This window comes from Echinops telfairi, unplaced genomic scaffold (assembly GCF_000313985.2).
Source record: "Echinops telfairi isolate 266 unplaced genomic scaffold, ASM31398v2 ScPeMD7_9;HRSCAF=40, whole genome shotgun sequence".
Taxonomy (NCBI): domain Eukaryota; kingdom Metazoa; phylum Chordata; class Mammalia; order Afrosoricida; family Tenrecidae; genus Echinops; species Echinops telfairi.
This window is the reverse complement of record NW_022103906.1, coordinates 99072358-99096920: the sequence shown is the minus strand read 5'-3', so window position 1 is coordinate 99096920 and position 24563 is coordinate 99072358. Positions and strand designations below refer to the sequence as shown.

General features: G+C 43.4%; 1 protein-coding gene across 6 annotated transcripts in view; it reads right to left on the bottom strand.

The window, feature by feature from the left end:
- Nucleotides 1–24563, bottom strand: part of KIDINS220 (kinase D interacting substrate 220) — a 111892-nt gene that overhangs the window by 36465 nt on the left and 50864 nt on the right. For all 6 annotated transcript variants that reach the window (XM_030884552.2, XM_030884553.2, XM_030884555.2 and 3 more), the window contains exon 21: nt 20502–20664. In XM_030884552.2, the coding sequence (XP_030740412.1) occupies nt 20502–20664 (163 nt within the window). The remainder of the gene's footprint in view (nt 1–20501; nt 20665–24563) is intronic.

The window sequence follows — 24563 nt, the reverse complement described above, 5'->3', positions numbered from 1 at the left end:
ATGGAAGAAGCACACCAGCCTGTGCGATCACAAGGTGTTGAAGGGATCAGGTATCAGGCATCATCAGAACAAAAAGTCATATCATTGTGAATGAGGGGGTAGTGCGGAGTGGAGACCCAAAGCCCATTTGTAGGCAACTGGACATCCCCTTACAGAGGGTGTCAGGGAGGAGACGAGCCAGTCAGCATGGGATGTAGCAACAATGAAACATACAACTTTCCTCTAGTTCCTAAATGCTTCCTCCCCACCATCATGATCCCAATTATACCTTACAAATCTGGCTAGACCAGAGCATGTACACTGGTACAGATAGGCATTGGAAACACAGGGAATCCAGGACAGATGATTCCTTCAGGACCAGTGGTGTGAGTGGTAATACCGGGAGGGTGGGTTGGAAAAGGGGAACCGATTACAAGGATCTACATATAACCTCCTCCCTGGGGGACAGAAAACAGAAAAGTGGGTGAAGGGAGAAATTGGAAAGTGTAAGATATGACAAAATAATAATTTATAAATTATCAAGGGTTCATGAGGGAGGGGTGAGCAGGGAGGGAAGAGAAAAAATGAGGAGCTGATGCCAGGGGCTTGGGTGGAGAGTGGATGTTTTGAGAATGAGGGCAATGAATGTACAAATGTGCTTTACATAATTGATGTGTGTATGGATTGTGATAAGAGTTGTATGAGCCCCTAATAAAATGATTAAAAAATAAATGTTTTTAAAAAAACTAAAAAAAAAAAAAAGGAGGAGGGGTATTTGTTGAATATCTACTACCTCTCATCTCCTGTCTCAAAGGCTTTACCTAGCTTATCAAATTTATATCTCAAGACATACTAATGAGTATGATTTCCATTTTTGAAATAAGAAAATTGAGGTTAAACAACTGCCCCGCCATCGTGCCATCAAGTCAGTGGGAGAGCAGGACTCTTCCCAGCTGACATGGTGACCAGAATGGTCCATCGAAGGAATGCTGGTATATACTACACACAGACACCCTGATAAAGATCAAACACCCTGGCTTCTGTTTCAGCTTTCTGGCGACCTGAAATAAAACTTCTTTTTAACCTTACGCATAAACTTTTTTCTCTCTCTCTCTTAAATTTAAGACATCACTTCACTGGTCACAGATTTATGCCGCCAGGTACACTTCTATACCCCAACTGCCTTAGTGCAGTATCTGTTTTGTGAGGGTTCGTTTTATGTCAACTTGGGTGGGCAGGATTCTCCCAGGACATGACGTAGCATGATGCTGTGAACTACATGATGGGATCTTCTGTGAAGCAGCCAAGCCGTTATGGGGAGAAGACACATCCTTACTCTGGTCACAGCATTGTTACAAGGCTGAGGGCAGGGTTCTTAGGGTGGGGCCTACTCTTACTATAGATGTCCTGTGTGCAGAAGCTAGGTCCCTTTTGCAGGATCTGGGTCCTGCATCTGGTCCGCCGGTGTCATGCTATCTCCCAGGAGCCATCAGTATACTGCCTGGGATTTAGTCAGCTGACCTCTCATTCATTCAGCTTGGCATCCACCAGTGTGCGGTCTCCCTGCTTCCTGTTGCTCAGCTCAGGCAGCTACGGGAGCCAGGAGAAGCCTTCAGCTTACATCTGACCTGAGGCCTTGAACCAGTTTGGACTAAACTACTTGTACAATTGTGTGAGCCATTTCTCCACCACCTCCCGAATAGTTTTGTTGCGATAAAATTCACCAGTCATCCACTTCGACATTTCAATTATGTTTAAAAGGAGTTGTATGGGCACCACCACAATCCGATCCAGTACATCTTCCCTCCTTCGTGTTCACCATTTGCTTCCCAATTCCCCTCAACCTTCCTTCCCGGCCCGTTTCCCCGACAAGCCATTACATCAATGATTGGGTCTATGCATCGGCCCCTTCTGTGCTTTGTACACTGGGAAGCACACCAAAGACCAAAAAAAGGAAAGAAAAGGGCCCCAGCAATATTAAATAAGGAAACTTCTGTCCAGCAACAAGGAAGAAACATTTAGCCCTACAACAAATTCAGGATGGGTGAAGCAAGAGGGCCATAGCCGACCAGGCACCCTATTAGAACCAGAAGAACTGGAGAGGCTAGATCGAAACCCCTGCGTACACATCAATATAATGCCCACATGAAGGGAGCTGATTGTGCAGATCCGTACCTCTCGTATTATCCTATTCTAAGGAAAACAAAAGGACAAAAAAAGTCGTCCTTTATCTCATAAACTGTGGGCTTTTCGATAGTTATAGGATTCACAGTGCCCTGAATGCAGAGAAAAAAGTGACGTACAAGCAGTTTCTCCTTTCAGGGGCAGAGTACTGGATTACCGACGATGAAAATGAAGGCTCTCCAGAACCAGAGAGAGCCACGTCCAGCCCAGCCCCAGTAGAGCTGGGAGAGCACCCCGTACAGACCCTCCAGGAAGGCCGTCAGGGGACAGGACACAGCACGACCCTGTGTTCATTTCAAGCAATGAAAAAAGAAATTTCCTACTAGAGCCCGTGGAGTTTGCGCTGCCCATGGAATAAGAAGTGAAACCAGGTATATTTGCGAATTTTGTAAGGTACCGCTTCACAGAGAAAAACGTTAAACAAAGTACCACACATTAAAAAAAAGTACTAGGAACCTTTGTTTATATAGAGGTCCTATGCTAACTACAATATATGAAATAATTGTAACTGTTTAGGATAAGATCTCCAAAAGTAATCAAACCAAAGGGCGAGGAGATAACTTTGCAGTGTCTCAGGGATGATATCTGCACAGTTGTAGAGCACAGTAACAATAGTACATTGTATAACAAAGGAACATATCTCAACAAATGAACACTGGGGAACAAAGAATGTATTTTTTGTTTGATATACTGTATTTATTTTTACTGTTTTTCAAAGTAATATGGATTATGTTGATTATTTTTACAAGAAGTTTATAATTTCATGAAAATTACAGTTCATAAAATAATGTTCCACATACATTGCAAAATATTATTTCATAAAGTGAGACATTTTATATTCAAAACCTGAAAGTTATAAAGAAATATGATAAAAAGTTGATGACATGTAAACCCATCTATGGTTTAATGCAAAAAAAACCCTAACAGCCAAAAAAATACACGGCCACTGGGTAAGTTGGTAAAAAATATCTGACCTTTAATGGGATACGGTAGATCGCTATAAGACCCAGTCATTGAAGCACAGTAGAATGCTTCAAAGAATTTTAAGAAATGTGAGCAACTTGAGGATAGTATTGGAGATTTAACGAAGGAACAAAATTACCAGTTAACGTTTTCTTTTTTGCCTTTCTCAATCAGATTAATTGGAAACATCTTGCCACAACAGAGTAAATTTAAAATTTGGTGGCATTCCCACATACCTATAAGGACTTTCTTAAAACTACACAACCAAAACTAAACAGAGAACTGAAGATGTGTTTGAAACTGATGCAAGATTATACTAAGCTTCCCAACTTTGATAGCTTTTTCAACTTTGATATTCTTTATAACAGTTCTTTTTACCACCAACTGTATTTGTTAGCAATTGTTATAGATTTGAATCAATTTATAATAATGTTGCTCTTTATTCTGGTTTCTGAGTCAGATTTCATTTGCAAAGAGGTTTCCACTAAGGAGAAAAAGTCTGAAAAACACTGTTCTACATATAGTATAATCCCTACCCAGATACTAACATGCAAGTGATTAAGTAATAGGAAGTCAGATAACAAAACAACAATTTCAAGCAAGGGTGATGAGACTAGACTTCAATAAAGAGTGAGAAGAGACAATAATTCACCACTAACTCACTCAGTAAGGAAATGCACACCTCCCCTAAAATCACTGCCATCAAGTTAACGTTGCTGACTCATAGTGACCCCCTGTGAGTGTCCAAAACTGTAACTGTTTACATCAGCGGTTCTCAACTTGTGGGTTGAAAACCCTTTGGGGGTTGAACGACCCTTTCATAGGGGTCGTCTAAGTCTAAGACCATCGGAAAACACACATTTCCTATGGTCTTAGGAACCAAGACACTGTTCCTCCATCGTCTCCAGGAAGGTCCTTCCACATGCAGACATGCCCACATACAAGTACCTGGTATGAAGACTGTTACCCATGCTACACCATGCTTCAAGACATTTCATTTATTTTTTATTAAAAGTCAGTATTTCACCATATATAATTACATATTGTTTTGTGATTAATCACTATGCTTTCATTATGCTCAATTTGTAACAATGAAATCACATCCTGCATGTCAGCTAATTACACTACGATTCATAACAGTAGCAAAATTACAGTTATGAAGTAGCAATGAAAATAATGTTATGGTTGGAGGTCACCACCACATGAGGGCCTGTATGAGAGGTTCACAGCATGAGGAAGGCTGAGAACCACTGGTTTACATAATTACAAAAACCAGTCTTTCTCCCTTATAGCTGTTGGTAGTTTCAAACTGCCAACCATTCGGATCACATCCCACCTCATAATCACTGTACCACCAGGGCAGCTAGCATTAAAAGGCCAAACTCATTGTTTTGCCTTTAAGAGTTAATCCTCTGATATAGTTTAAAATATTCAGATAGAAATGAGCTAAAATGTTTACAGCTATTGTAGCCAAAGCTAATACTGTTGATGAGGCCCTCCATGTGACCAAAGATGTCAGTGTACTTCCTGCCACTGAGTAACCTCAGAGCGTGGGGTCCGAGTGCAGAGGCGCGACCCTCCACACAGCGAGTTGTCTGTTTAGTCAGAATCAAACCCAAGTGTGAAATTATTACAAAACACTAAGTTTGACATTTTAAAATATAAAATAAACTTGTAAAAAGACCACATTTTAAAAATAAACAAACAACAAGAAAACACATCTGTTTTTTATATTTTATTTAGGAGAAAAAAGGTACTACTGAGCGTAATAAAAACTACACGATCAGATATTCAATCATTTGCCTGTGATCATAATTCTCAGTGCTAACAAAGATCTTGTAAAGGCCAGTTTTACACAAAAACAGAAACGGCAAGTCAACCTTGGAGTTTCAAATATGCATGGAACTGATTTTGTATGACTTTTCTGCTGTGAACAAGAGAAAGCAAAATGAACTAGACCTCAGCTCTGTACCCAAAAGTGTTAATAATGCTTCTAGGGAAACACTCCCATCTTGTGGACTTCTTAGATATTGCTAACAAAGGTCACCTCATAATGGGGTTTTAAACTCTTAAGAATACTTTGATTTAAAATTATGAAATGACCAACTTTTATTTAAAAAACAAGTAAGCTCGGGGAGAAAAACTGGTTACCCGCACTTTAAAACTCAAACCAAACTCACTGCCGTCTAGTCTTTGCAGAACTCCTATCGACCCTACAGAACAGGGTAGAGCTGCCCCATGAGTTTAGTGAGACTAACTCTTCACCAAACCAAAAAACCAATTCTGCTATTGTGTCGATGCTGACTCACAGCAACCCCCTGTGGGTTTTCAAGACCGTGGCTGTCTGCGAGAGTAGAAAGCCCAGTCTTTCTCCCACAGGGCTGGTGGTTTCGAACTGCCGATCGTGTGGGTCGCAGCTAAGCACGATGCCACCAGGGTGGTGGCCACTGTGTGCATGCATATTACTGCTGGTCCTAACTATAGGGGCGTGCCTGTGGTTTGGGTGGCACAGACCAGATGAGCATGGGTGGAGTCCATCTGTCCACAGGGCTGTGATCTTGATGGAATCAGATCACCAGGCCTGTCTTCCATGGCACCACGGGGCAGGTTCACCTGCCAACCTGTATGTATGTTAGCAGCTGAGTGCAAATCCTTTGAGCCACCCGGGGACTGTGACCTTATACGTAATGTTGAGTTTCCATTTGACATATAAAAATGTGGACATGCGGGGCCGGGCAGTGTTTTGTTCTGTTGTGTACTGGGTCACCGTGGGTTGGAACTGACTCAATGGCACCTCACAACCACAACAACAGAGGAATTGAATTTGTGGTTTCAAAGAGCTCTAGATAACATTCCTAGGTTTCTGAGCACAGACGGTAGCAATGCACAACTAGGATTCGCCGTTCTGCATTAGTATAAAACGCTGGAAATTGTTTAAGATTAATGCTGAAAAATATTTTTTGAAATCAACTTACCCTATTAAAAGTAAGAGAAAAGCTATTGAAATAGCAGCCTATAGGGGGGAAATTACAGCCATTTAGTGCACATGGGAAGTGAGATAAAAGCTTAGAGACAGATGCCCAGCTCTGTAAATGCTAGCTATCAGAAACGGTTTCCTGAAGTCTTCCATACGAAGCAACTGAAGTTACTAAATATAATTAGACCCCAAGAACTTGGTTCTATTTGGGGTTTTACATGAGTTGGTAGAAGTTTCCGTTTTTAAAAGTAGGTAGTTCTCAGTTGTGCTGCCCTACTGATGCATGGTTATTATTCTAGTCACTCCTGGACACACCACTTGAAGCAGAAGAAAACCCATGTGGGTATGAAAAGGAGGATTTAGCTCAGTGATGTCTGCCTGCGGCCCGCAGACGGTCGGCCTCATTGTGAAGCCAGGGCTCCGGTTGTGTGATCTTAGTTAAAGACATGACAAATGAAAGCCTGTTGCCATTGATGCCTGTGCTCGGCAGGCCCGTGAGTTACAGGAATCTGCTCCAGGGGGCTTCCGTAGCTCTCATCCTCCTGGGAGCCCGATAGCCAGGCCTTTCTTCCCCACATGTGCGTCACCCAGGGACCTGAACTTGACTCCCTCCCTCTCTTTCCCTCCTCGGTTATTCTCAGTGAGAGAATCTAGGTCGAGCCCATATTGGGGATCAACTATTACCAGCTATGACTGCTTATTACGAGAGCACCACACACAAAAGACTACGAGTGAACACAATGTCTGGCATAGTAAAAATGGAGCCAACGTCAGTCACACAGCGTTACAAGCCGCACTAACACCGGCTGATGGGAAGACCCCGAGAGAATGACCAGGGGCCTGCCTCACGACACGCTGGCATGAAGCAAGCCCACCGCACTCGGCTCTCAAGAAGGGTCACAGAGAGACACACAGAAGCTGCAGACACACAGCCTACCTCTAGCTGCAAGGAGACACAGGCAGCATCACTCTGATTGTCCTCTCCCCTGACAGAGGGCAGGGACCGCTGTGAGCTGACCAAGGCAATCGCCGTGCAACCCAGGTATCCTGAGACTGAGACTCCCCACGCCCCCCGCACGGGGACCCTAAGACGCATTCTAGCCACACGAAGGAAGTGTTCATCTGAGTGGAATTTTTTCCTTTATCATTTACTGTCCTCACACAACCCACACTTTCTTGATCCAAATGCTATATAGTTTCTTCTCTCAGAAACGTGCACTAGTAGAAGCACAGAATTTGGCAATGCTTATGCAAGTTAGTCTGTGAAGCTGGAAGTGTAGTTCAGGAGATGCGTATTAGATCCATACCTACTGGATTCCAAGCCCTAGAGGCTCTGAGTGTTGTTAAAATAGTCAGCTGCTAACCAAGAGGCTGACAGTGTGAACCCACCGGCCACGCCACAGGCGCAAAGGCAGGCAACCTGCTCCCATCGATGACAACTTCGGAAACCTTCCGGGCAGTTCTAGTCTGTCCTATGAGGGGGAACGACTCAAGAGCACTCAACAAAACAACAAATCATGAATACAGCCTGATGAAACATGGGGAGCGTGTCCTGGTGACAGAGTTCCCTGAAGTAGTAGCCTTTACTTTACACTGGGACTGAAAGAACATGGCAAAGAGAGGGGCAGATGCCGAAGAACACAGTGGAAAGGTGCAGAGAAGGAGGGAATGGGAATGCGATGAGGCTGGAGAGCCACAGTAATGATGTAGGAGACTCCAGGTAAACTTGGTTTCGGTAACTAGAATGCTGACCAACGAAAAAGGAAGAGTGACGAATAGATTCAATTTGTGCTGTCAGAAAATATGAACCCACCAGAACAGGCAACTCTGCCTCAACGAAGTGCAGCCAGAGGCATTAACGGCGTCTGTCTCGGAGAGGAGGAGGTGAAACAACTGCTATTTGCAGACCACATGATTGTACACATTGAAAGGCCCCAAAAGCTCCACAACACGAGTACCGGCAGTGATAGAGGAACACAGAAAAGTGGTGGGATACAAGATCAACGAACAGAAGTCTATTGCTTTCCTATATATAGATATATCGGACAAGACCACCAAAGAGGAGAGCAAGAAGGCAGTACCCGTCACAATAGCCAAGAACAAATTGAAATGTCTAGGGATATATCTAACCAAAAAAACAAAAGACGGACACAAGGAAAACTACAGAACCCAAGACAGAAAACCAAACGTGACCTCCACAAATGGAAGAATATGCCATGCTCGTGGATAGGAAGACTCAATGTAGTACAGACGTCAATCTTACCCAAGGCACTATATAAGTTTAACGCTAACCCAACTGAAATACCAACAACCTTCCTCAAAGAATTGGAAAAACTGACCACCAATTTCATATGAAGAGGGAAGAAGCCTAGAATTAATAGAGAACTCCTCAAGAAGAAGGACCAAGTTGGAGGGCTTGTTTTACCTGACTTGAACACCTACTATACAGCCACAGTGGTCAAACAGCGTGGTACTGGTATAATGACAGATAATCAGACCAATGGAAAAGAACAGAAACCCCAGAAATAAAACCATCAGCATATAGACAACTGATCTTCAACAAGGGCCCAAAAAGCATCAAGTGGGAGGCGGATGCCCTCTTTAACAAGTGGTGCTGCAAATAATGGATATCTACCTGTAGGAAAATGAAACAAGATGTTTACCTCACCCCATGCACAAGAGCAAACTCAAGGTGGATCACAGACCTAGAAGTAAACCCCAAACTATCAGGACCATCAATGAAGGAATTGGGATAAACCTAAGAACCTTGGCTCAGGGAATGGAATAGGGAAGGGTACACACACACACACACACACACACACACACACAGGTGAGCCTGAAAACAACACGTGGGATTTCCTAAGGATAAAACACCTGTGTGCATCGAAAGACTTCACCAAGAAAGTAACAAGACAACCCACAGAGTGGGAGAGGATTTTTAGCAATGACACATCAGACAAAGGGCTTATTATTAAAATCTACAATACACCCCTGGGCTGTAAAAAGAGGAAAACAGTTAACCCCCAGAGGAAGTGGGCAAAAGAACTGAAAAGAAGTTTCACTAGGAAGGAGACCCATATGACCTGGTCACAGGCATTAGAAGACCCATAACAAACAAAAACATATTATTGAGAATGAAGGGCGTTGGAGCAGAGACCCAAAACCCATCTGTAGACAACAGGACATCCCCTCACAGAAAGGTCACAAGGCAGGGATGAGTTAACCAGGGCGCAGTATAGCGTTGATGAAGCACACAATATTCCTCTGGTACTTTGAGGCTTCCTCACACCCCACTATCATAACCCCAGTCTTGCCTTGACCAGAGCATATGCACTGGTCCAGATAAGAACTCACAACACACGGAATCAAGGTCAGATAAATCCCTCAGGAACAGATATGACAGTAGCAATACCAAGAGATTAGGGGGAGAGTGGGGGGACTGATCGACGGATAACAACACACACACACCCGAAGGGGGATGAACAACAGAAACATGGGTGAATACATGAAAAAATAATAATAATTTATAAATTATCAAGGATTCATGAGTGAAGGACGGGAGGGGAGGGGAGAGGAAAAATATGAGAAGCTGATACCAAAGGCTCAAGTAGAAAGAACATGTTTTGAAAATGATGGCGACAAATGTACAAATGTGCTTGACACAATGGATGGATGGATGGATGGATTGTGATAAGAGTTATACGAGCCCCCAAATAAAATGATTTTTTAAAGATATGAAAATAATAATTTTTAATTTATCAAGGAGTCACAAGGGTGGGAGGGAGGGAGGAAAGAGTAGCTGATACCAAGCGCTCAAGTAGAAAATAAATGGTTTGCAACTGATGATGGCATCATATGTACACATATGCTTGATACAATTGATGTATGGAATGTTATAAGAGCTGTAAGAGCCCCCAATAAAATGATCCTTAAAAAAAAAAAAAAAGTACAACCAGAATGCTTCTGAGAAATTGGGATGGCGGGATTTTGTCTCACTTACTTTGGACCCACCTTGAGGAAGAACCAGTCAGTAGAGGAGGAAATGAAGCTTGGTAAAGAAGGCCAGCAACCAAGAGGAGCCGGACTCTCAAGGAGATGGATGAGCACCGACAGGAGTTACAGTAGGCTCACACACAGGAAGGACTGTGAGGGCGTGCGGGGCCGGGCACCATCTCATTTGGTTATACAGGAGGTCTCCATGAATCAGAGCTAACAGCACCTAACAACCTAACATTTTCAATACCCCCAAACCTTGATTCCATTTTATGCTAACCATAAATCAAATTAGTTATCACTCTACTCGGGTTTTGTCTTGCTTGGATCCACACTACTGCACCAATAGGTAACATTATGATAGAGAACAGATTGAAATTGTCAAATATTTTGCCTTACTTGAATCCACAATCACTGCTCATGGAAGCAGCAGCCAAGATATCAAAAGACATACTGCATTAGATAAATCTGCTGCATGAGACCTCTTTAGAGTACTGAAAAGCAAGGATGTTACTTTGAGGACTTAAGGTGCGCCTAGCACAAGCCATGACATTTTCCATTGCCTCATATGCATGTGAAAGTTGGACACTGAATAAGGAAGACTGGAGAAGAGTCGATGCATTTGAATTATGGGGCTGGGGAAGAGTACTGAACAGACCATGGGCTGCTCAAAAGACAAATCTGCCTGGGAGGAAGTATCGCCCGAGTGCTCCTTCGAGGCAAAGACGGCAAGATCTGGTCTCATGGAGTCTCTGGAGGTCGTCCTGCTTTGGTAAAGCGAAGGGGGAGCAAAAGAGGGACGCCCTCACCACGACGATGGGCACCGTGGCTGCATCAGTGAACCACGGTGAGGATGGGGCAGGCCGGCCGGGTTTCCTCGTGTTGTGCACAGGGTGGCCATGAGTCAGAGCCACCGCGAGGGCACCGAACAACAGGGCTCTCCACAGCAACTCTGTTGTTCTTCTGCCTACGGCATCTACCTACACATGTGCAGTATCTTCTTCATATTAATAGCATCTTATTAGTCATCTTTCACTGGTCAACAAGCTGGGGTTCAAACATTACAGCTGACAAGTACAAGAAAAAAAAGAGGATATTTTAAATGGTTTAAAAAGTAGGCTAAATAAGTTTATTAAAAAAATGAAGTAACGTTAAAGAAGAAACGACCAGGATAAAGCTTAAAAGTTATCCGTGTATTCAGAAAATACTCGTTGGGTTCCTCCGTATGTGTCAGGCACTGTTCTAGGAGACTGGCTTTCTTAGAAAAGGAAATGACCTTTAAAAACAAGAAACAAAGCAGGGAAGACACAAAGGTAAGGTGGCCAGATTTTAACATTGGTAAAGCAGGACAAAAGCGGGGCACCATTGATAAAACTCATATCCTGGCGAAATAGCCACATGGCAGCCGAAAACCGTATACCCTAGCTTGTCGTGCATTCTTTCCAAAAATCGGGACTTTTTAAAAACACTGTGGGACGCGGGAAAAATTGTTAAAAGTCTGAACTGTCCCGCCAAAAGCAGGACGTCTGGTCACCTTACCCAAAGGGAAACGGAGAGAATGGAAACCTCTGACGACCGTGCCGAAGCCGGTTGGCACAGAGCAAGAAGGCTCTGGAGGAAAAGGCCATGTCTTCACGCACTTTGATACACAGAGTCACTATGTGCTCGCCATTCTCTCATCACTGATTTCCTCTCCACTGCAGGGGCCATTCCTCATTTTTGCACAACTTTCCGCTCACCCTAACATTATCACTGAGGTTCACACTTATCCCCAAACAGGTTTTCTTAGATCAATCAGGATCCCAAACTCAGGCCACCTTACACTACGGATACACTCTAATCAGCCCTTCAAAGCACAGAGGTTGTGAACAGAATTTCTCCAAGACCCTGCAATGGATGTCCGTGTGACTCAAGTAAAAGCCCTCACATTGACAGCAGTGATCCTCAGGAAGTCATACATAACTGGAACGCCCTCTGCTCTGACCTTGTCTCCTACCTGCCCTCCCTCAAAGATGACCCATCCTCCAGCCACACACCTGCTCCATGGTCTGTGCCCTTCGGGTCTCTCTGCCTGGATCCTTCCACCGCACAGTTCTCTCACCTTCTCAGTGTAGACTTTCCTGATGGCCTCATGTCAGGTGGAACCTACCCTTTCCTCCGCTCTTAGTTTTTCTGGGCTGTTTGTCACGTTTTAACATATGGCATGCCTACTCATTATAGGAGAGGGCTTCCACAATTCATAGAAAATTTCATTCTTTTTTATTTTATTTCCCACAGACTTTCTGAAAGCCCTGGTATATACCATTTACGGTCTCCTCACTCCCTGAGAAATGTAAGCTCCTCAGAGGTGGGGGCTATACTCTGTATGGAGGGAGCCACAGCCCGCCTCCTAGAACTGAGGCTGAGCCGGCAGAGGAACTCAGGGGCGATTTCCAAACCAATGAATCACTTACACTTTTCCCAGTTCTCCCCCACCTTTGGCATTGCTACTACTCATCTGGCAGCAATGACCACACAATTATCAATCTACATAAAAATTTTAAAAAGTGCTTCTTCCATGTGGGCTTTGTTGCTTCTGAGCTAGATGGCCGCTTGTTTATCTTCAAGCCTTTAAGACCCCAGATGCTATATCTTCTGATAGCCGGGCACCATCAGCTTTCTTTACCACATTTGCTTATTCACCCATTTGTCTTCAGTGATCATATCGGGAAGGTGGGCGCCCATTGATATAATTTTTTGTTACCAGTGGTGAGAGTGGTGATACCAGGAGGGTGGAGAAAAGGTGGGGTAGAAAGGGGGAACCGATTAGAAGGATCTACATATAACCTCCTCCCTGGGGGATTGAAAACAGAAAAGTGGGTAATGGGAGACGTCTGGCAGTGTAAAATATGACAAAATAATAATAATTTATAAATTATCAAGGGTTCATGAGGGAGGGGGATGGGAAAGGAGGGGGGGAATGAGAAGCTGATACCAAGGGCTCAAGTAGAAAGCAAATGCTTTGAGAATGATGATGGCAACAAATGTACAAATGTGCTTGACATAATGGATATATGTATGGATTGTGATAAGAGTTATATGAGTCCCCAATAAAATGTTTTTTTAAAAAGTTTAAATAAAGCAAATACATTTTAAAATGTCCTTGCCCCCATTCATTTCCATGGAAAAAATTAACAAATCTAGATCCCTAAAGATAAATAAAAGGATAGAATCTTGGTTTTAGTTTATTTTGATGTACCTGCAGATCAGACCTGCTTTTGTTAATTTTCACAAACAGCAGAAACATCGCAAAACTGGAAACATATATGTAACTGTCAAGATTATACCTGATGACAGGCCTCTTTGTTCTTGGTCTGCAGGATTACTCTTCACCTTACATTTGAAAATAAACCTGGGATTTATCTTTATCTAAGGGATTTCCATTTTAGAGACTATAACCTCCCCCCCAGCACGAGCCTGATATGGTCTCTTCTATTGGGGGGGGGGGGGCCTTAAACCCCTGCAAAGGGAGCAAACCCAACTGCTCCTCTTAACAGACTAAGCTAGAAATCTTAAACATCAGAATAAAATGTTTAAATGTACACTAAGGCAAGTGTGTTTGAGGAATAAAGAAAGACGCAGTAACTACAGACAAGACTACAATTTAACACATTCTGAAAGATGCCCACCCCAATACCGCAGGAAAGGAGAGAATAATTCCATTTAAACACTAAACTCCATGCAAAAGAAAAACTCAACCAAAACAGCAGGCACGAAACACTGGCACAATGCACTATTTCCAGTATCGCAAGACCTAAATTATGAGGAAAATTATCGGTGCAAAGGCCATGAGACCCCTTCTTCACTTATGATCTAAAGTAATTGGTGGTTAATTTTTAAAGTGATTCAAATCTACAACTGACGTGGTACAGGAAAAATAAAAAGCCCGTGGGGTGGGTGGCAGGGGTTAATAGCTGAGGCCAAGGCAAAGTGGCTGGTGAGGGCCAGGGAGGCCAGAAGTGCAGAGAAACAGTCCCATCCCACTGCGGAAGGTGGGCCCAACAGCAGGGCCCAATAGGAGAAAGATTACCCCTTGTTATGGAAAGTGTCTAAGCACAGGAATCCCATTGCTTTAGCCATTCAAAAGTTTTAAATCTGAATAAAGGCTGTATATTAGATGTCAACAGAGTTCAGTCAGCAACAAGCTATTTCCACTGTGCATATAGCCCCTTCCACAAGCACCATTGTCTGGCCAGCCAGCCTAAGAAATGGTGTCTGAGCCGTCTAACCGAAATGGCAGCCAGGGTCTTCCTGGAAGTGCATACACTGATCTTTTAAAAAGCTCCTACCACTGCTCACAAGTTTACTAAAAATACCAGAAATATAAAGTTTTAAATGAAAATATTCCAATGGCCTAAAATGCTATAATAAAAAGTAGAGAATATCTTTATCTTCAGTTTTTATTTTACTCCTTTTTCTTTTTACTAAATGTATGTTAACAACAACAAAAAAAAACCCTTTCAAATGATCCAGACAAAGGCTTTTAGCTCAACACATAATTGCAACAAAATTACAATAATTGTACCAATTAAAACAATCTTGAATGAACAGTATGTCATCTTAATGTTCCAATGGTTTATAGAGGGATCTACTTAATTAGCTAAAATTGCTTTCCAGTGCTAGTATCAAATGTCATTTGTTAAAAGTTGAACAATTTAGAAAATAATTTAACAAAGCAATTTTTCCAAACACCAAGAACCAAAATTTTCTTTTTCAGCAGAATAAAGCAAGCAGATGTGTCATCAAATTGCTATAAAATAAATGAGGCTTTTTATGGACAAAAAAATAAATTTTACTACTAGCGTTAAAAATACTATTTTCTGATTGTTTTTACTAAATCAGAGTTCTTTAATAAAATAAATGAATATCAATTATATCCTGCTGCTTTCTGTCTGCTGTAAATAATTTTTTTATTATCCAAATGACAAGCAAGGACATCAAAGAACAACTGTGGTTATCTAGAAACAATGTATCTAAACAGCTCTAACACAGAACAACACATTATTTTCCTATAGTCCTCATTCCTCATCATCGGACTCTACTTTTTGGAGCTACTTTCCAATGCAGTCTCAAATTCTGCTGATACTGTTGTCTCCCCCACCCCCTTGTTGCAGCTACAAAATCGTCCATGTCTCTGTCCCACACACCAGGCCAAACCCACAGCCACAGAGAGGAGTCTGACTCCAGGGCCCCAGTAGGACAGAGAAGTGCTCCGTGGGGTTTCCAAACAAGAACCTTCCCAAACCTTTCCCCCACGGGAGCACACTCAAACATAATGATTAAAAACCAAAGACAAGCATCCCCAAACCATGCCAAACCCAACACGCTCGTGGATGGCAGGCCGGCCGATGCTGAACTCAAAATCCATGGGTTGGCGGAAGGGCAAACAGATGTCACATTGCTCCTGACGCCTACAGTTTGCCTGAAGAAATAAGCAATACCAACGTCGGCATTCTATATTCTGTGTGCACTTGAACAGAATAAACTGCTCTAATACAACTTCAACAACAGCAAAACTGGTGTGCGGGGCGGTTACCGCTCCAGCCAAAGGGTTTCCCCTCAGCGCAGGACCACGTTGTTTGGTGCAGAAGCAAGTGAGGCTCTCATGCCCACCCAGAAGGCAGAGCCATGAGCGCACGTGTCTGACACGCTGCCTAGAACAGCAGTGGTAGCACTAGCCCATGAGATGGAAGGCGGGCTGCCCAGCCCACAGCATAAGTAACGCTGTCCCTCGGGTGTGGGTCTGGCTTGCAGAGTGGCGTGTTCTTTGGCTATTCATCAGCCAAAGGGACCATGTGACTGAGAGACTGAAGACCAGAGACAGGCTGACTGAGACAAGATGCTGCAGACTACAGAACTACATCATGAACATTTTGATACTGACTTGTAATTGATTCACTTCCCTAATAAACCCCCTAATGGTGAATATTGTCCCTGAATTCTACGTGGCCACTGAATGGATTTGAGAGCCCAGCAGAGACAGAGAGGGCTGTGGCACAGGAAAGCAGCCTGGAGGCATTTTTGAAGACCTCACTTGGAGGTGGAGTCTCCTTCCCTGCTATCTAGCCACAGGAGGTCAGACATGGCTTCCAGGACATTTCTGCATTGAGCTATCAATTTTGTTCTAAACGTGTGTTTTATCCTCAAACAGAACATGTTATTCAACACTTAATTATTGAAGGGCAATATTCTGCATCACGTGTAATTTCTCTTCTACTACTTAACAAAAAATGTGTGGTGTGTGTGTGTGTCTTGCAGGTACAGGGATCATCATGAGGGCAAATGACACAGCTAGTGGAGTACAATGTAACAAGAGCTGTATCTGCAGCCCTGGTGGAGCTGTTGGGTGGGAAGTGAACACAAGCTTCCCCCAGCCACTCTGCAGGAGAAAGAAGAGGCTGTCCTGCTCTTGTACAGCAGCCTTAGAAATGCAACATAGGACTGCTATGAGACAGAGTCCACTAGATGGCGGTGGTTTTTTTATATCACCCTGCACTATTCTAATTCTTGTAACTTTTGGGTACATTTCAAAGTATTTCCAAATAAAATTTGTAGTTTAAAAAAATGTTAAGTTCAGCAAGGGCATATGAAGTGCTTTTAACTTTGCTTCCATGAAAACCCCACTTCCTTGGCCAGCCCCAGCAGGAAGCAAAAACACAAGTAACAATTAAAAAAGCCTAACCCACAGTAAATACTCACACTAAACACGTTACATGAAAAAAACTGAACTGCAGAAAATAAACAAAACATCCAGAGAAACCTAAACCTCACGGCATCTCTAAGAAATGAAGAGGTAAGGTCTCAGGGCATCATGCTATATTCAAACTATCAAATCTACAGTGAGATTCAAATGGCTGCTCAGCTTTTTGATATCTGGTCTTCCTGTTACCATTCTAGAAAGGAAAACTAATAAATATGACTCTGGGCTTATTTTCTCATTTGAAGTAATTATCAATGGTAAATTAAAAGCCACGTTTTGTTTCTTTGGCTGATTTTAACATTAGGGTCAAGAGCGAGGGGAGGAAGGAGCAAGAGGAAGAGGAGGAGGAAACAGAAACTCAGTACCATCATGTCCACTGCGATTCGATTCACGGGGAGCCTACAGGTCAGGGTAGAACTGTCCTTGTGGGTTCCCAGACGGTTTGTGGGAGAAGAAAGCCTCACTGTGTGGAGCAGCTGTGGCTTCAACCCGCAGACTCTGATTCAGCACCCTCACCAGCCTCTCAGGAGGAAGAGGAGTGAGAGAAAGCATCTCTCCTCCGCGCTTCCCCATGCCACCGGAAGCACTGCAGGGTTTAAGAGAGCCCAGGGGCTTCGTGGTTCAAGCGCTCAGCTGCGACCCAGAGGATCAGCAGTGGAGCCGCCCTGTGGCTCTGAGAGAAAGCTGTGGAGGCCTACAACTATAAAGATTATAGCTGGGACACCCAGGGTGCAGTGCTACTCTGTTGCTAATACGGTCACAAGAGTGGCAGGGCCCTGATGGCAGAGTTGATTACTCAGGGGGCTGTTAACCACAAGGTCACCACTTTGTGAGAGACAGATGAGGCTTTCTACTCCCGTAAAGCATTATAATCTCAGAAAGCCACGGGGACACTTCTACCTTGACCTAGAGGGTCGCTGTGAGGTGCAATGAGCGCCCTGGCAGTGAGCTTGGTTTGGCTCTAGGAGTGGGAACTTGACAGCAGTATGCTGGGCTTTCTCCATAGGGCCAAGTGTACGTGTGGGATCCCCAGGTGATGCAAACAGCGAACATGTCCAGCTGCTAACATAAAGTTCAGAGGTTCAAATCTACCCAGGGGTGCCTGAAAAGAAAGTGGCCTGGCTACCTACTTCCAAAAATGTCAGCCATTATAAAGCCTATTATCCTAGTTTCCAACAACAGGATTATCTAATATAGTAACAAGAGCAAACAAGAAAAGACTAAATAAATAAACGGGACCCCATAAAAATGAAAACACCTTTGAATCAAAAGCCTTGACCAAAAAGTATGGGGAAACAAGCCACAAACTGAGAGAACAGCCAGCACGACTCTAACTACGGGGTTGCTGTGAGTCAAAACTGAACAGCAACTATTTGTCATTATTGTTGTGTTTCCCTTTGAATGTATACATGCATAATGATTTTCCAATAAACCTGATGTGTGTGGTTACAAAAATAACGAGTGCATTGTAAACTACAGGTCTTAGATGTCCTCATTCAAATGACATCATTAACTAAAAGTATTAGCATGGCAAGAGACATGTACTCTACAATCGCCATGAGAGAAAAGGTTAGAGAGGAAGACATTTGTTAATCAACACTAGGTAAAGGCCTCTAGATGGAACAAATGGTTTATGCTTCGTGCTAATTTACAGGTTGGAAGTCTGAACCCACCTAGCATCAGCCTCAAATAAAGGCCTAGCTGTCTGCTTCCATGAAAATTACTGTCTAAGAAAATCCTCTGGGGACGTTCTATTCTGGAACACAGGTCTTGTCACACCAGAGTCACCTAAATGGCAAGTAGCATCCCTGTTTCCAGATTTTCAAGGTTCTTCAAACCAAATGCAGTACTCTACAAACAACATCAATTTAGACAGATCTTAAGACTCCAAGACCCCAGCCACTAGTCAATTCCAATTCATAGAAGGGCAGAGAAGAACAGCTCCAAAGAGTTTCCGAGGCCATAAATCTTTACAGGAACAAACTGCCTCGTCTTGCTCCCTCACAAGGGGGGGGGGGGGGTGTGATTTAGAACTGCTGACCTTGCAGTTAGCAGCCAGCACATAACTCTCTATATATATCACCAGGTCTCAACCTCAAACTATTTCATACGTAACTAAGGCACTCCTTCACCTTAGCTGATAAAACTATCGACCTTCAAGTTTAATTCAAGTTCCTAAACGAAGTCTTAATCTTTTCTCTTATGTATTTTCACACAGACACACATATCAACAAAATATTCACAGGGAGAACAAGTATAAAATACTACCTGTTTCTGTTAAATAGGGCTTTGATGTATAAATATCCCATGTGAGAAATATAACCCATTAGAGAGGTATGAAATACAATTATGCAACTAAAATTTTAAAAGTTAAGATGACAGTCTTTATGACTATTCCTATCTAGCATGCATTCGTGATTACACAGCACCTGTGTTCTGATGTACTGATGGGATAAAATACCACTGTAATGCACGACCAAGGAAGAAACCAATCACTTATCTTGTAACAAGGTTAATTCTGAAAAGCCAAAGAGCAGGGGCAATCCCAGCCTGTGCTGAGCATGTCCCACTGCCATCTGCTGGAACGCGCACTTGGTGCAGCTCACAAATGCAATGACTGATGTAGCTTAGGGTAAACTACACACAGCAAAAACAAGAAGTGCACAACCTTTGTAAAGTAATGCAGCCAGCAATGTTTTATTTGCACTAAATAGTAAGTAAACTATTATGTTTATATCACAAGTCATTTGAAGCACTTTTTAAGTCTCTACTTCAGATTTAAAAAATGATTAAGCTTCAAAACCTGTTATTTATCTCAAAGACATTACACGAAAGATGGAAATGAAAAATGAGGGCTGGAAACTAAAGAAAACCACATGCTGAGAATACTGTAAAGGAAGAAAAATTGCAATCTTAAGTTTTTCTAGATGAAGCTTTAGTATCTCATCTATATTTTTCAAAGAGTTGTTTCAGTTTTATAAAACTGTAGAGGTTCTTTGAATTGTCCTTTTTCCAAGATAGCTTATTTAGAGTAGCAATAAAATCTTCAGAAGATACAAAAGGGTCCTACAACTTTGTGAATTTGACAAAAACTGCTAACTCTTAAAACTGTAGTTTACTGAGTCCTAACTGCATGTCTTTGATGAAAACCAACTTTTAAAAAACGTACTTCAAAATGTTTTACTATAAAAGAATAATTCCTTTACTGTTTAATGCAAACACAATTTTTTTTTTCACCCCAGCCAGTGTTCAGTTTCTAGAATCTTGCAGAGAGTAAACTGTGAGAAACACCTGCACAAATGATTTGGAAAATGTACCTTTTAATATACAAAAGCACTTTAGAATAAGAAATAAAATGGAAATACACAGTAATGTTTTAATGTTTGTATTTCATATGTTTAAATATATATAGCCAATACAAATAACTAGTAATTAAGCATGCTTAGTATACAGTTTGCAGATTGAAAGATTATGAACAAGTAAAGCTGCAAATTTTACACATTATATATATATATGCTAATACAACTCCAAAACTTTCATGGAAAATAATAGAACGATTCACTTGCTTTGGAACTCTCTATTTTGTTCATATTCATTTTGTTTATATGCATTACATTTTCCAAAAGTTCAATCTAAATATAAAATTAAGTAGGTCAAATAAAATACCTTTCATAAATGGTTTTTAACGTCATTTGGTCTGGAACACCTTCAGTCTCTTCCAAATATAAAATGAGCCATGACGTGCGGTACGGCCACTGTTCAGTAAGATTGATCCAGCTAGCAAGGCGATCCCAGTTGAAACTAATCTGATTGGCTCTCAGCAATCGTCCTTTAAAGGGAAACAAGACATCTTAAAATTAATAGAAGAGTAAAGTACTACTGTGTTCAACACTGAGTACATTCACACACATGAATAATTAACTTCAAGTCTTGGCCTTAAATGTACACTATAAACTGAAGTCTAGTATGTACCTGGCTTCCAAAATCCAGTGTTACACTGTAAAGCCTATAAGGGTTAGACCCCATTCAGTTTCATTCCAAAGCAGTGCCGTGTGTACGTGAGGTCTGCCATGGCCTTATGCATGGTTCTTACCACAGACATAGCCAAAAACCTCTCGGAACATACTATGTGCCAAAATCTGTCTAGATGCTGCCCGTGATCAGACACGAAGAATTCCCAGAAAGGAACACATTAGCTGACCAACTGTCCTTCCAACCATAAAAGGACACACTTTAAAATCAAAAGGTGCATCTAGAGAACCGCTGAGAAAACATGACTCCGCAGCTGGGTCGACATTGTGCAGTGTCAGGTCAGAGCCGGGAAGGGCAAGAAGTCACAATCCTGGGAACATAAGGGGCCAAAAGACCGGCTCTCTACAGTCTGGGGAGCCCACCCTGTCTGTGCCTTGTCTTGTGCAGACAGTAAATCCCTTTGTTTCTCTTGCCCCCCGAGTCTGCTTTGCTTCACTTGATGACAGTAAAGACCAATAAGCTCCCTTCCTCCCAATTGTTCCCAAACTCCAACCACACTGGTCTTCAACTGTTCACCAGGGGTCCTCAAACTTTTTAAACAGGGGACCAGTTCACTGTCCCTCAGACTCATTGGAGGACGGGACTATAGTTTTTAAAAAAACTATGAATTCCTATGCACACTGCACATATCTTATTTTGAAGTGAAAAACAAAAAGGGGCAAAAACACCCAGCAGCCTGGATAAATATCCTCCGCAGGCCGCATGTGGCCTGCGGATGTAGTTTGAGGACCCCTGGCTCACAGTCTCATCTCAGAGCACTTGAACATGCAGTTCCTTCTGCTTAGGATGTTTGCGCCTTCATGCTTATTCAGTCTCAGTCTCACGTCATTTGTATGGTAGTGAGACGATTTTATGTCAACTTGAATATGTACTAAAATGTAGGGGTGAAATCCAACCTGTCAATCAAGTCACAACCTGATGATGGCCCCTTGGAAGTGTGGCCTTCTTATAACGAGGGGAAACTCAGATTCTCCCTCTCTCTCTCCTCCTTCACCTGCCTGTTTGCTGTGAGTCTGTCCCTGACCCTGAGAGCTGGCAGTGCCCTGCTGTTTCCACACAGCTTGGATGCACGCACTCTGCACGCACTGGCCTGGGATCTCCCCGCGTTCTCCATCAGTGCATGGTGGCTGTGGGGGTCGGAAGAGGGACTTGAGGACTACTCTCAGACTTAGCTGGACTGGCCTGGGATGCTGCTTGATGTAACACTCTTTCTTATGCATGGATGAGTGTCCCTGCATTTGTTTCTCTAGTTAACACGGCCTAACAGTTTATTTCTCTGATTCTTTCAACAACGCCCAGCATTGTTCAGGGTGCTGAGGAAATGACAATAAACACCCCAGCCCGTGTGGCATTGCACAGAGGGGGCAGACAGGCAGGAACACAGGAAATGCTGAGATGGGTTGGGCGGTGAGGCCTGGAGCACAGCGACTCCGAGCACAGAGGTCGGTGTGCCAGAGACAGAGCCGCGGATAAGGCAGCAAGGGAGCACGTCACTGAAAAGTGCTAACATTTAAGGAAAGAATTACCGCAGGTAAGAAAACTCTTTACTCGCATGTGCAAAGACTTCTCAGGCATCACAGGAAAAAGCAGCACGGAGTGCAGAGAGGCGCATAGGACACAGTAGCCCGAATGTTCAAGCAACAGCAGTGACAGCACCAGAGGTGGGGGAGGGAGATGAAGTCAGAGCGGCACAGGGGTGGAGAGTTGTAACTGATTGTAGGAGCGGCTTTTATTTGAGTGAGATAGAAACACATTACAAAGTTCTGAACAGAGAAGTACCATGCGGACTTCAATGTTCCAAGGATCCCTGTAGCTGCCACACAGAGGGAGGCGGTGAGGACAGAGGAAGGGAGACCTGTCAGAGGCACTGCAATGTCAATGCAGGGGAGGGAGACAACACGGAGGCAGAGGAAGGCACTCAATTCACTGCCATCGAGTCGGTGTGGACTCACCGTGGCCCTTTAGGATAGGGTAGAAGTGTCTTTGTGAGTTTTCAAGCCTGTAACTGTTAATGAGAGTAGAAAGCCTCGTCTTTCTCCCAAAAAGCGGCTGGTGGTTTTGAACTGCTAACCCTGCGGATCACAGTTCAATCTGTAACCACTGTACCACCAGGTCTCCTTGGATAAAGATAGTTCCCCAGAAATGGCGAGAATGGTCTGATTAGTCTGAACATTGTTAACTGCTGTGGAGTCAGCCAACAGACTGGAGTCAGCTGGTATATAAAATAAAGAGGTCAAAATCGTCTGCACAAAGAGGTAGGAAAAAATGTTGAATTAACTGAGAACAGGAAGACTATGGGTGGAGTAAGTTTGGGAGATGCTGAGTTTGAGAAAGATATCAGACATGATTAGATGTCCAAGGGGACACTGGATGGCTACACCCACTGGAGAGTCTTGGGCATCTCAGTGGTATGTAGGACTTGGAGGGTCGGTGGGATCATCAGGAAAGCTGGTATACATAGAAAAAAGACTGAGCCAGCAAAACCCCACAAAAACCATGGGTAAACGGAGAGGAGGAAAAGCCATCAATGTCCTAGAAGGAAACGGGGCATCTGTGGCCTTACAAAAGCCAAATAAAGAAAGGATTTCAAGACACGGGGAGTGGTCATCATCTTGCCAAATGCTGCTAATGGGTCAAATAAGGTGAAAACTAAGAACTGTCCGCTGGATTTTGAAACACAAAGGTAATTCCATGGCATGGGAGTGACCTTGAAAAGGCAGTTTTGCTTCAGGATGGACAAGAGGTTATTGGAACAGGTCCAAGAGGGGAGAGGGAGGGGCTTTGCTGGGAATCGGGTTGACAGCCAGAGGCAGCGTCTAGACAGGCTTGCAGGCCCCACGAGACTTACAGTACGTGCTACCTGCACCTCCGTTTCACCTCCGATGACATTTCTCATCACACGGCAGGCAGGGTGGTTAGGCTTTCCCCACGGGTGGGGCAGAGTTCACTCCTTCTCTGCTTTTCTCCATGACACTGACACCGAATGTGGCATGTACAGCAGACATTCAGTGCATGTTGTTAGAGCACTGAAGCATTAGTCATGACATACCAGAATAGCTTCCATTGTAAAGCTGAGACTCAAGACTACTGAGACCTGGGACTAACAGAATATAACCCTCTGTGCCATATAGCACCATACCCTGAGCCACACGGTATTAAAGCACACCTCCAGTGCAATCACCACAGCGTTCACACCAGTCAATAGTACCAAGTATCAATCAATGCCAGTCTAAGAAAAGGCAGATCTCACAAACTATATTGCTGGTAATGATAATGACCGTCTCATGACCAACTAGCTGGTAACTAATGGCGGTTAGAAACTACATTATTGTACAAAACAGAATTCCATACAAGGAATTCAGCCACTGAGCTACAGTCTTCAATTTAATGTCCCGGGAGAGGGACATATCTGATCGGAGCACAGGGGAGTAGATGAAGGGGGAGAGTGGAGCACATCCTGGCCCACCAGGCCGTGTGGACGATGTTCCCAATTAGAGAAGCCAGTCCACAGAGAGGACCACATGGCCGGCCCCACTATGAGCCATGACGCCCCTCACTGACCCATAGCCCTACAGGGGACAACACCAGAGGCACAGTGTGGGAATTGCGCCCAAACTGATCCTGCCACTCCAAGACAAAACACTAAGGGGGTGCAAGAGAAGAGCAAGGGAATGGGGCGGCAAGGTCCCCAGGGAA